Raw genomic sequence first — 14844 nt, forward strand, 5'->3', positions numbered from 1 at the left:
AATAACACAGGCCTTTACTAGTAATATATTATTATTAAACATTACAAATAGTAAATTGATTTTACGTTATTTTATCATATAATTTAGTCAATAATATTTACAGTATATTCAAAATTGTTATAAATTGTTTGTGTGATGATTTGTAAAGTATTTTTTTGAACTCATTTATGGGATAATTACAAAAATAATTAGTAATATAAACTCAAAGGAACTTAAAAAATACATATATTTGTCTCATATTTCACATGCCTTTCCTCTTTAAACAATCTTTTCTACAAATAGTTGATAAAAGTTAATACATCTGTCTTTACCTTTATTTTAATCGATAATATAATTTATGTTTTATGACAATACCATTCAAAGTTAAGGAGTCGGTGGCTGTATATTAGACACTGAAGTATTCATTAAATGGCCGACTGTTGATGAGGCCGGTCCTGATGAGTATATAGGATATGGAGTGGCAATATTGGCGATGTGATTGAATAGATTAGGTCCACGATTGGCTGCTGCGGCGGCTACCAGTGCTTGACCCAAATGAGCGGGTGGCGGCCCCGAACTGGTCATATTAGCGTTAAAACCAAACGATGCACTTCCATGAAGACCAAAGCCAAAGGCGGCCACTGGAAAGGGTCGGGACGCCAGACGCAGCTTCTCTAGTTCGGCCTCTTTCAGTCTCTACAATCATTTTAACAATAAATAAACAATTTATATGAAAGCATTTTACAATAAATAAATAAAATTTGTAAAATTAATTATATTTCAAGTTTAAAATAGTTTTTTACCTTTTCTTTTGCTCTTCTATTTTGAAACCAAATTTTAACCTAAAATTAGAGTTTTAAAGAAATTAAATATAAATTAAATTTATCACTTTATAATAAATTAATAGAAATTAAATAAAAACAAATTCAATTAATTAACTCAATACATGCATTCAATTAATAGAAAATATGTCAAATATAATGTAAAGCTGTTATATATAGTGCCAGTATTTTTGATACCTATTACTATGAAATTGCAAATGTATTGATGGTTTACGAGTTAGTTATGTTAACAAAGTTGTATTGTTTATACTTTCGGTACAATTATTACCTGAGTTTCTGTGAGATTCAAACTACTGGAGAACTCTGCCCTCTCAGCGATAGACAGGTATTGTTTTGTGCGAAACTTGCGCTCCAATGCTAACAGTTGTTGTGTTGTGAAGGGTGTGCGGGGCTTACGATTGCTTTTATGCTTACGGAGAGCACATTTGACTGCAATCCTCGGAGGCTCTCCTGACTCTGTGATCAATAATAAATACATAAAACAAATTAAATATATTTTTTTTTATTATTGTTTATGTAATAAATATAAACCATTCATTTTATTATAATTGATTTTTAATAATTGTATTACTGTTTATCAAATGATTGCCTATTTTTGTGTATATACTGTACTATACAGTAGAAGACAATAATACGGATAAATATTTGCAAAGTGAATGAAATACAATTTATTTAGCATTTTATGAGCGACTAATTTATTGTTGGGACTCATTTGCCTCACTCACGAGTTTGTTATATTGTTAGGGTTTGCCAATAAAACAATGCAAACAAAATATTATAACAACCGATAATAAAACAACGCAAACATTGAAAGTGAAACACAATAGTAATGATTGTCGTAAAAAACGCAATGAAAACATTTATCATAATTGACTATTTATTGGATTATATCATCAAATCATTTACTGAAAAAAATATACTAAACTGAGAGATCAACTCAAATGATAGGGAGAGTGAAACTACTTGTCCTTCAATTAAATGCTCTATAATAGTATACTTAAATAATTTAATAAAAATTATAGCAAAATACACAAAACAGATCATTAAATTTCACACAAATTTAACAAAATAAGWGAAATAAAAAAAACATAAATAAAAGTTAGTTTAATTAATTCAAAATTATTTTATAATTTAAGGCACCAATGTTTGTCATAACTCGATAAATACCCAAATAATTAACTTTTTTTATTTATTTTAGTTTTTTCTTCATGTTATAACAAATATACATCGCTTAAGACATGATTTCATATGTATCTACATATCAATTGTTTGTATAGAAAAAAAAACTAACGGCACTAACGGCTATATCAACTAAATTGACAGCTTATGGAGAAAGTTATCGTTCACTTATATAATAAAATTGTTATTATTATTATTATTGAAAACATTTGATGGATAACAAACAAAGTCATTCAATTCATTGGGTAATAATATATCGAGATTACAAATAATACACTAATCTCTCATTGATATGCATTTTACGTACATTTTATATATTATTAAATAATACAGTATTATACAATACAGCTTATACAATATTATAAACGTAACAATAAAATTAAAATAAATTATGCTATGAAATAAACAAATAAATTATGTTTGTTTGTAAGTGTTAAACCTATGTTTCTAAACAAGTATTTGTTTTAATTGCAGTGATATTTTGATACAACAGTCGAGTGAATAGATTTGTTGAGGAAATTTGATTAGGAAGACTACTATATAAGTAACGTAAATGTGTTTATATTTTCCATAATAATAATAATAATAACAATTATAATAACAATTTATATAAATTAAGTGTTTATTCATGTGCTAAACTCTTGAGCTAAAAGTGTCGGTTAAATAAAAGGCTTTTATACTGAAGTTTGCAAATATATTAAAGCAATCATTAATGGGTTTCATTCACTTGGGTTTAACTCATGATAAATATATTATATTATACAGTATATACAGGAGTATATGGATATACGGTAATAATTTAATAAATTTGGTTAATATCTATTTGCGCTAATATTAACTTAAGCCTCAATTAGAAAGCTATTAAAGATTAACTCATTTCTTGAAGATTTAGACCATATTTAGATCTCAAGAGAAACCGAGAGAACACTTACTATAATTGTATGTACAGTATGTTTGTGTGTATGAGTGTATATACGGTATATATATATATATATATATGTTTATGTGAAATCATTTATTGACTAATATATAGTAAATAATTGTGAAAGAAAATTAATTTAGTAAAGGATTAGTAGGAGAGTAATTGAGCCCTAATGGATCAATTTGGTACTTATCACTAACATTCATATACATCATATTTTTAATGTTTATTTAAGTTTATATTAAAAATTAAATGAATTACTTTATTACCTGAATCTTTAAAATCTCGACAAATGTATTGATGTGCAAAACTCGATGCCTGATGTGTAGGATTTCCACTGACCACACCTGATGCTACAGCCCATGGAAACCAAGGTGTCTGCTTTCGAGCTAATGGATGATCTGGACTTAGATGACTGGCGGCTCCAAAAATTGATGGCACTATCGATGCCGTAGAAACTATAGGTTGCTGTTGGGAACCACATCTTAAAAGTGTTCCTAAATTAAACAAATATTTATTAATATAGTGGTAAACGGCATACATAGTAATAATTGTATATCACATATGAATCTCAATAAATCTTTTAAAAGTATTATTTAAAAGACATATTTTGATAACTTATAATAAAAAATGAGAAATTCACCGATTGATGGGTTGTTTGAGTCCTGTTTTGATGATAATTTCGATGAACTATTGTTTGTGTTGGTGTTGTTGTCTTCTTTATTGAGGATTCTGGTGATTGAGAAGGGAATCGACGGCTTACTTATGATATCCTTATCATTGATGTCACAGTTTGTCGTAACAAAACTTGATTTTAGTGTCGATGCACTAAATGCCGACACTTTCTTACTGTCCTTATGTATGTAACTATTATTGCTATGAATGGGCGACACATTTAAAGGCATCGGCGAATTTGGTGCCGAATCGTCGCTATAATCGACAACTAATGGAGATGTTTGCGGTGATATCTCTTCAGAATCAGATGACATTATTATTGCCATCTCTTGATAATTAATCACTAATTAATTTAAATAAAACTCAATTAAATTGTAGAAAACTTTAATTTAAACAACAATCTTATGCCCACCACTTAAGTCATAAAACAATATATCTATAGATAAATATATAACACAAAACTTTTTGCTTTTGGCCCACAAATTGGTGAATGAATTTCAGTGATTCCGACCGACAAAGTGAGAGAATTTTGGAAATTTGTCACAACTTTAGTGAATTGCAATCCATATTATGTGGAACTGGAGAGTCAGTGATACCGGTAGTCATTGAGTCGGCGCTCACTAATGGATTCATATACTATTGGCTAATATGATAATAGGGCAGCACTTATCGGCAATGGCTTTTCACTACACATCGGGTGCCTCTAAAAAGTGGGGAATTAATGGTTGAGTTCTATGTCCCCATACTCTCCCAAACCCATCAACAGTAAATCGACAGTCGATAGCCAACCCCTTAGGTCTAACAATTTGATATAAACTTTGATACAGTAATAACTTTAGACTTTTAGTTTAACATATAATAAAATTCCCTTGAAACTTTTAAAAAACACTTGTTAACCGGGTATCCCACGGGTGCTCACACAACCCTATCAATAGGTCTGAGCAGAGGAGGGCTATATGTATTAGCCATTGGGTTTGGTTGTGATTGAAAATTAAGTTATTCAATGAAACCTCTTGTATATCGTATAGACATTTACGCCAACAAACACATTGATGATCACAAAATTCATTAGCGATATAGCCCTGAGACCAGACAATTGGTTATACTATTGATTGAATGTGTATATGTATTGTCAATGTATTTTGCTATTAGTTTAGTTTACTACACAACTAGTGATAAATTGTCACATTTTTGGCTACTATTACTTTACACTATAATGTATTCTCACGGCTCATACAATCTAATGATCGATAGATCCCTCAGCAAAAACCCAACCCTTTTGCCAATTAGAGTATAATCAATGAAAACTAAACGTTTAGTTGTAATTTTAAGAAAAATAAATATATTAATAATAATTATCATCATTTACTCATTCATTCAACATTTTCTATGACTAACTTAATTACAGTAATCATTTATAGTACTAAATGTAATATTTATTATAAAAAATAAAAAAATAGACAAATATAAAATATAATTATTGATACTTAAAATTTATAAATTAAATATTAAATACTATGTACATTGTAATGTATTGTATAATGTTTTTAACATATGTATGTTTGACATTTAATTTAAACAAAAATATTTTTAATTAGCAACTTTTAACAAAAATTGAAAACAATTTAATTAATATTTGTCATATAATAGTTGATAATATGTGTTAATCTTTTGGTAACAATAGATGCAATCACTTTAACTTATGAATGAGTAGTGGAAAAATCAATTAAAAATGTTTTCATTGTTAACGAGTGGATCAATGAAACTATCAGTTGTTTGGTTAACATTATTGTAATGATTTTAGACACAGATATTTGCGGACTATTTTTGACAATTGATTTTCACAGAACAACAGCGTGTCGTCAAAAATCTTATTTATTTGAAAACTTTAATCTCATTTTATTTTTATTTAATTCAATAACTAAACATCACTTGACTGTACTCTCCGACGGCCACGTGTTTGGTCATCGGTATTAGTGCACAATTATTATTGAATTTACGGGTGGTCTGATGCGTTGGTGTTTTATATGTTGAGCACTGGCATACATACTGTACTGGAGCAATGGTATACTGTATTTATTGGCATATCGGGTTTACTATTGTCTCACTAATCCCAATATGTTTGTTGATTAGCCATATATTTGGTGGCTTATGATTTACCAATTGAATGACACGTTTACCATCAGATTAATTAAATCCCGATTGAAAAGTCCAAAGCGTGACTTTGTTTGTATGAATGCTTGAAAAAATGTTTAACCATTTGATTGAAGCAATGTTTGAGTATTGAGAAGAATAGCTCTTTTTAATGCATCCACACATCGGGTGCTCTCTTCGGGCACGCGTTTACACCACTATTGTTATTATCAAAGCATATAATTAACGAAAACTTCTTTTTCATATTTTAATCCTACCATTGATTTGACTTAATGCCACTTCTAGTTTATACAAACTCTTTGCTGGATTTGCCGGTGCGATGTCTATGACTGCTCTCTCTCTCTCTCTCTCTCTATATATATATATATATATATATATATATATATATATATATATATATATATATATCTATCTCTCTCTCTCTCTCGCTTTTCTCATTGCTTAATCCCTTTCAATATTTTTCTTTTCAATTTACAAATTCAATGTTTAATTCCTATTGCCTTTTGTGGGGATGGATAGGGTATGAATGTTTTGGACAACACTTAATGTGAATTTACAACACTTTTAAAAAGTTTAAATAATTTAAGGCAGAAATTTGAGTTATGACAAGTAATTAATTTTTTATACCATATATTGTTTTTATACATACGTGCTATATATGTATTGTATATGTTGTAAGTATAGACTAAATATAATATCTTTTATTTGATGAACGGGAAAGAGTAGGACTTTACTTAAGAGTGATGGGTCATAATTTCCGTTTCAAAATTAAAATTGGTTTATATAATACAGTAAATTATATTTATATAATGTATTAAATAATAAATGCCATTTGTTTTAACTGCTTTTGTTTTAAACATAATACAAAAATAATAGAATAAAATAAAAAAATATCAGATTTAATAAATTACTTGTTTGCTGTAATACATCTATCAAATTATTATGTGCTTATTATATTGCATTACATATCACAAACAAAATATTGCTAATAAATAAAAATGACATTAGTTTATTCATACAATGCAAACAATGTATTGTATTTGACTATATTTAAAATTTTAGTCGACAAATTCAATATCAGTTATAATATTAATAATATAAACACCTTATATTTAAATATATTATATTTATCTATCGGTATAATAGCAATTATTATAGTGCCTGTAGTTTATACTACTGTATATTATAATTTAATAATTTTATCTAAAATTATTATTAAAGCAATTTCTAAGATAATTTTGAAGACTATTATATAATACTAGTGCTCATGAATCAGATGCGTTCAAATTTAGTCCTCTTTTTCAAACTAATTCATCATTGAGTGCACCGACTGTTTCTTAAGATTACGTATGAAATGATATACAGTATATAAACTTATATTAGTTTATACTATACTATTGATATAATATATAACTATTAGAAATTTTTTATTTATTTGAGTCTTTATTAATACAACATACAGTATATACTGTACATAAATATATCCATTAATCAGTGACAAACAAGACTTACATCTGTTTCAATGCTGTAGTGATGCCTATTATAACAGTCAACACTATATTAAATAATATCAATGGTTTACACTGTTTATGGATTACATCAAAAAAATTAACGGCAAAAAATCAACAACCATTGCCTTATTATAATTAATTGATTATATTTGTATTTACAATAAGTAATAGAGTGCTAACACTGAGACTTAACGACAAGTTGTTATGAGTTTGTTGTGATCACTGATATTAAATTACATGAGCCATACATCAGCTAATAATATACACTGTATTATACACTACACTATAAATTAGATTTATATAAATACTGAATATTAAAAATATTTTGCAAAAATACTAATCATTTAAATAATGATATTTTCTTTTGCATCAACCATAGTATGGTAACCATACTATATGTATTTATAAATTTAATATAAAGAAAAATAGATAAAAAATAAATTTTAGTCCATATTAGTGATTATTATCAATGAAAAGCATTTTGCATTTCGCTTTTTATTTGATTTGATGGTAAAAAACTATACATTAGTGTAAAAGAGAAATACATCAAAATATGCAATCTTTCATAAAGTGATGTATTTTTTTTTATTTTGCAATTTATATGAGTTTTATATTCACTTATTTCTGGAGACAAACTAAAAAAAGAAATTTCTCTCAATTTTTCTGTTACTATGAATGAATCGCTTTAGACATCAGCGGATGTGTTTCGTTTGAAACCAATATATATTTTTATATATTATTTATATTTTATTCACACCATATGTATGATAATATATAATATGTATTATTATAAATGATTTAAAGAATAGAGTAAATCGAGTATAACTAAAATATTCAACATTTTATTAGACTGTCTGCTAATACATTATATAATATACTGTACAGCAGTATTGTACTGTATGTTTGATGCCTTTCCTTTCCACTGACAGCTCCGCCAAACATACAGTGTTTGCACCTTTCAATGCATCAAACATTATATCCATAATATAAAGTTATTTTTATTATTTTATAATAAATTTTGAAACTTTTATTATAATTAATGTTATTATTTATGTGTTTATAAATGTTTTATTATTTTATCAACTATATATTTTCTATTTTTTATTATAAAGATAAATAATAGAATAACAATAAAAATTATATTAATTAAATGAGTGAAAGAGTATATCATATACAGTACTATATATATGAGAGAGAGGCTTCAAAATCAATGGTAAGACATTTATAAGTTATAACACAAAGATTTTGTGTTTGAGTTCATATATAAGTGAACTCAAACACAAAATCTTTGTATTATAACTTATAAATGTCTTACCATTGATTTTGCAGCCTCTCTCACATATATTGTATATGATATACTCATACAATTAGGAGACAGAGATTAGTAGTAATTTATCACAAGTGAGAGTGACTTCCATCAAGTGATACTCTGGTATATGTTATAAACTGCTGTTTGTATGACAGCCCCACAACTTATGTATATCTCGTAGCTATTCATTAAAAATATTATTTTAGCCTTAAATTTAGTAAACAGCTCTCATCTCTCAAATTACATCTCTATCTCATTGCGTGTATAACAAGTGATACTAACATCATATCAAACACATACATACTGTATATACTGTATATTTATAAATACATACAATCATAGATTCACAATATTGTATGTATAATACATTGTATATCATAATACTCTTTGTAGTATTTTATTTACAGTAAATGTTTTGCAAAAACATGTTTTCAAACAAGTGATCCACTTGTTTGACAATTACAGAATAGTTTGTTTTAAATTAGAGACTTTTATTATAGTCATTGAATTGAGGCGATAGAGGCATCAAAAATGACTGTTTAACGAGTCATCATATGATTAGTTAATCACAAATAATAAACTTTTATATGTTTGTTATTATCATTTGGTCATCAAATTTGACAACAGTATCAAACGCTAAATGCTTTTTTTACTGACGTTTACATTCATAAAGTGATACCACATATAATTTTCAGGTGATATCTCATTTGTATATAAAACAAGATCATCACTTTATTATGTGTGTTGACACCAATGATAGAGATCAGTATGTTTCACAGTTAACTACCTAATGATTAATATGACTATAGTATTGAATGCATTTAAAAATAAGTAGAGGATCTCATATTTCTTAATAATTAATATAATAACAATATAGTGTTTTTTATTCATTTTGCCGTTTTTAAAAAATATTTTCAAATAAAAACAATTAAATTGAAAAATATGAAATGTTAAAAAATACCATTCAAAATATACAGTATAAATATTTCACTAGCAATTACCCAACAATTTGTTTTTTAGATATATTTGGCGCCTTTATTGTTGATGTTATTGCCAACAAATTTATGGTTTGCTTGTTATATATAATATAATAAATATATATTTTATGATTGGCATTAAAAATAGCCGATTGATTGCTGTGTTGACGTATTTATCAACGATTGAAATAAGTTGCAAATGTTTAGTCTAATAGAAAACAATGACTTAATTAAAGTTTTTTCCTGAGTTCATAACTTTTGGTGATCATAGGGCGCACATATAATAGTCTAATTTACTATATTTGTAAAATAGTATTTTATTATTGGGTAATAAAAAACGTATGGCACGTATACAACTCCAGACTATTTTTATTTTTAAAAAAGATTATAAAACTTTTAAACAATAAAAAAACATTTGCTTATTATTATTATTATGTTATTTATAATTTGATAAATAATTGACTAAATTGTTAATAAAGTGGAGTTAATGGTTAGCCCTATTGTAGCTAAGGATGTGATTACATTATGAAAGCGCTCACCAAATCATAATAATACTAAAAAGAGATTCATTATTATTAACCATTTATTATGGATTAAGAGGCGGACTCCGAGTCTATTATCACTGAACTAAAAGTGTTCGGTAATTCTTTACGGATGGGTTAACATCGGGACAGTCGACAATAGATATCAATGTTAAGACTCTGTTAAACCATCTGCCAGTGTATTCAACAAACAGCGGTGTAATAAATAACCAGAAATATATCATCCCATTGACTATATTATGAACTATTGATGAATATATGGAGCAAAACATTAAATGAACTAAAAATGCTATTTCTTGAGTGGATGTAATCAATTGAAGTAAACCAATCAAAATCGGTGACAATTGGAGAGAGAGAGAGAGAGAGAGAGAGCCGTAAAGCTTAAAAAGTAGTTATTTTTCATATGATATATACTGTGTTTATGTTATAAACACAATTGTGTATTATTTATTGAATGAATGAAAAGTTTGAATATATAAATATGCAAAACGATTGTCAATTGAAGTGCCCGATACTACAGTATATTTCTTATTATATTTAAATGAAAGCATTTAAAATTGCTTCAATGCTTATGTAGCCAACATCGAGGCCAACAGTCCGGCCCTATGAGCCCTCTCAGAGTGTCTGTATCTTTACTCTGAAAGCCCCCTACAGATGAACTTCCGAACAGTATTTCAAATCAACTAATCTATTGTATAAAAGAGCAATTGCTATACACTATAACACATACACACCAGTAGTATAAATGGTTAGTTCACTATAGAGATTGTCATGAATTGAGAATTCATTCAATATATTAAACACTTTTTTCAAATAACAGTCAATTGAAGCCAATAGAGTCCAATAGGACTCCCCATAGTGTATAGTTTAAAAAGTCGTTTTAAAGCAAACTTTTTTATTATTATTAAACATATTATTGAAACATTCGGTATCTTAAATTCAAAAACCATTGACAGTACGTTTACATACTGTGAACATGAGTTTCTTAGTCGTACCACAAACTCAGTCATCCAAAGGTCATAACTAGTACTCAATTGCAGACATATCAGAGCCGATATTTATTAGAGCTAACTCTCACCTCATATAACTCTCGACACCAACAAAAAATCTGGTGGTTTGTGTGGGAAAAGTGACGTTTTCGGGTCCAATAAGTATATATATATATATATATATAACGATTGACATCCATTGAAACCATTAAGTAATCCAAAACTACTATACATTTATAGTAATTTGATACAAGAATTGTATAAATAGTTTATACAACTATTTATGATTTCATGTATTATCACACGGGAGATGCCATCAATTCAATGAACAAACTTATTGTGAACTGTGATAAAAGTCAATATACTATCAAATGTATAACCAATATATGCTTGTATTGATAATTTTGTGGTACATATGCTTATAAAAACCATTGAAATTAAAGTTAAACATGAGATGAGATTTAAATTTACGATATATATAAACACATTATACGTTTAGTTCATTATTTGGTATTTTTATTGTATTTTCATTATAAGATTTAAAATCTCTTGAAAATCAATATTCAAATCACTCGCTTTTTGACAGGAAGTTAACGTTTGTTACAATCAATAGAATTAACAAAAAGTTAACTTTTAAATTGTATTATTTATTATTATAAGCAATATATACATTATATACTGTATGTATATAAATACATAATGGTTTTCAAAGTATATATTGAGTTAGAGTGCTATAGATGTTAAAAGGCGACCAAAAACTTGTGTTCTCACTCTATAAGTAACAATAAGAGACCAAAAGTTGGTCACACAATAAAACTACAATAGAGACTAACCTAAGTGTATGATTCAATAAAGGAATCAGTGAGTGAGTGAGTGAGTGAGTGAGTGAGTGAGTGAGTGAGTGAGTGAGTGAGTGAGTGAGTGAGTGAGTGAGTGAGTGAGTGAGAGAGAGAGAGAGAGAGAGAGAGAGAGAGAGAGCCACCAAACAGTATATTTTGAAGCCATACCTTTGAAATATGAAGCTCTAGTAGTGGGACCGAGACTTCATCAAAAGGCATAGTGTATCCAATTTCAAAGATAACTTACCTTTCAATACACCAAAAGGTGTTACAACTAAAGCAATCAGTGCTTTCTTCTCTCAATTGTGTACTTCCAGTGCCCAGTCGTTAGAGATGTATTGAGTGCCACTACATGTGCTATACTGTACTACCAGTTTCTGTACGAGTAGTTAATGGTCATTGCAATGACCTATGAATTGGTAAAACTATTGTTGAAATAGACTATACATTAAAGTTAGTACTGATATTGACTACTGTTATATCCCTTCATTGCAATTACAGAGATTGTTAGTCTCCATTCATCCGAAGCACTTCCCAGCCATAGTCAGGCCATACTGTGACACATATAGTGTATGCCATATAAACGGTCGACAATTTCTTTACTTCAAAATTCAATTGACTTTCTAGTGTTGTAAAAGACAAGTCAGTGCCTCAATCATATCCATACTATACCTGTACTTGTATTATAAGCTATACTATCAATAATACGATGTCTTTAATGTCTTTCACATAGAAAATATAGTATAATTCATATTCAATAATATAGTTCAAGTAATACAGAAAATGCCATTTATTTAACCATTGAATGCCTGGCTTTTCATGAATGCAACCGAAACGCCCGAAAACGCTTTACAACTACTATTCATAACAATATTATGGGACAAAAACTTATGCAAAACTCATATAAAATAATAAATTGCGTTCCACTTCATCCCAAACTACCAGTCCGTTAATATGACTACCTTTTCAAGTGATCTACCACTCCTCCCGAAGCCATAATATACTTAATATTATACTCTTAAGTCTATTATCTTATATTACATCCATATGTCGGTCTAATTCTGATGTCGTATACAATCTAAATGACAATTCATGTTTACCACAAACTACTGTAGTTGTTAACCACTTTCTCTCAAATAATAAGTGAAATATTTGTTAATTCATTATAATGTAAATCATTAACGTTTTATAACTACTGTATTAATAAAAAGTAAATTCAATGCACAATAAAAAATTATTGTTATTGTAATACAATAGCATATAAAATAATATAAAATAAAATTCATATAAATTTATGTCAAATCATTTTATTTATATTATTATAATAAAAATTGATTATAATTCAAAAATTATGTGTATTTTAATAAGTATTTATTTTATCTTTCATATAATAATATTGTTTTAATATTTTAGAAATTATTAATAAAATAATATTTTTTATATTTTGTTACTACATTCGCCATTATTTGATATATTGTAAATTATTTTTATTAATTTTAAATTAAGTTCGAAATAATAAAATGTAATTTAAATATAATGACTAAAGCATGAAAATATATTTAGCATTTTATCTAAATATAATGCAATTATTTTTCAAACTCTGTAAAAATAATGACAATTAATATATCTGCTATAGTTATAGTATTTTATCAAACAGTAAAATAATTGAATATTAAAAAATATTTTTATTTTTTTTATAAATCAATCCGATAACTAATTTAATCGTTGAATATTTTATACTTATTTTAAACAGTGAACAACTTATTTTTGATAATAATACAGTAATTTGAAATATTACTAATATAATTTATTGTACTTTAAATACTATGCAAAATAAACTATAAATTTATAATTTTTTTAAGTAAATATGTTTTCATGTTTTAATAATGACAAATCACATTAAAATTATTATAAAATGATACACACTTTTAAAAATATTTATTGTTATATAAATCTAAAAGATTAAAAAAGTAATCAATGAATCTTTATTGCGGTAAACAAAAACAGTTTAATTTTATTCAACATTTTAAATGAGGAAAATCTCAGACTATATACTATAGATTGTAAAAAATACTTTATAAACATATTTATCTATACATTAAATTTACATTAAATGTACAAATATTTCCTAAACATCATATTTGTTTCAATTAATTAGAGTCACAATAAACAGTTTAACAAATGCTTTAAAGTTTAAATAACAATCGTGTTTAATGAGAGTGTCATTAACCCATCAATTAATAATATACAGTGGACGACAAAAGTTTAGAAATAACATAAATATAATCATATTTATTCTAAATTAAAATTAATTGTAAAAAAACTTTTAAAAATATGCAAACTAGACAATAAGTTTGACAATATTATTGAATTAAAAATTTAAAAAGTGGTAGTTTTTAAAATTATTACATAATTAGTAAATATAACTCAAAAAATGTGTGACAGAAGTTTGAATGAAATATTGATGCATTTTTTACTAAAAATCAAACTGATTAAAGAAAAAAATTAATTAAAAATAATTCAAATTGTATTATAATTTTAAAAAAATATATTTTAAGAAAAACGAAAAGAGAAAAATAAATTTTCCGACACAAATATCCCGAGATGACGGCCACTTAATTAGTTGGTCATAATTAATCAATCTATACATCTATACCGTTGATTAGTTAACACTAAAAATTATCTAAGATCTTAGTAGACATTAGGAGTTCATTTTAGATTATAACCGCCGAAGGTTTGGATGGCCGTAGACACCGATTACCGAAAGAAAAATCGCGGCCAAAGTAATGCTAATCAGTTGAGAGTTAAAAACTTTAAACAGAACTTTTGGCCAGTAATACAAACTTTTAGTTTATATAACATTATTTATAGTATATTATCTGCAGAGTTAAGCAAATGGGAAATGGAGTAAAAATCAACTTTTTTA

The 14844-nt window shown here is 26.8% G+C and overlaps 1 protein-coding gene across 1 annotated transcript; it reads right to left on the bottom strand.

Annotated features, from left to right (window-relative positions):
* Positions 1-363: 363 nt before the first annotated feature.
* On the bottom strand, positions 364-3923 carry LOC128964781 (homeobox protein DLX-2-like). The gene is made up of 5 exons (XM_054311417.1): positions 3566-3923; positions 3192-3419; positions 1090-1277; positions 783-821; positions 364-675 (listed from the first exon to the last, which is right to left on the bottom strand). Exons 1-5 carry the CDS (start codon positions 3921-3923, stop codon positions 364-366), a joined length of 1125 nt encoding a protein of 374 aa, XP_054167392.1.
* Positions 3924-14844: the final 10921 nt, after the last annotated feature.

This window comes from Oppia nitens, unplaced genomic scaffold (assembly GCF_028296485.1).
Source record: "Oppia nitens isolate AA-2021 unplaced genomic scaffold, nextdenovo-longstitch-racon4-pilon3 scaffold9_pilon_pilon_pilon, whole genome shotgun sequence".
Lineage (NCBI taxonomy): Eukaryota > Metazoa > Arthropoda > Arachnida > Sarcoptiformes > Oppiidae > Oppia > Oppia nitens.

What these genes read in the sequence shown, in the direction of transcription:
- LOC128964781 (XM_054311417.1), bottom strand. Translation starts at nt 3,923, where the DNA reads ATGGCAATAATAATGTCATCTGATTCTGAAGAGATATCACCGCAAACA. An exon ending in CTCAAACAACCCATCAATCG is followed by an intron (nt 3,420 to 3,565) that starts GTGAATTTCTCA and finishes TGTTTAATTTAG; the next exon opens with GAACACTTTTAAGATGTGGT. An exon ending in TCGAGATTTTAAAGATTCAG is followed by an intron (nt 1,278 to 3,191) that starts GTAATAAAGTAA and finishes TATTGATCACAG; the next exon opens with AGTCAGGAGAGCCTCCGAGG.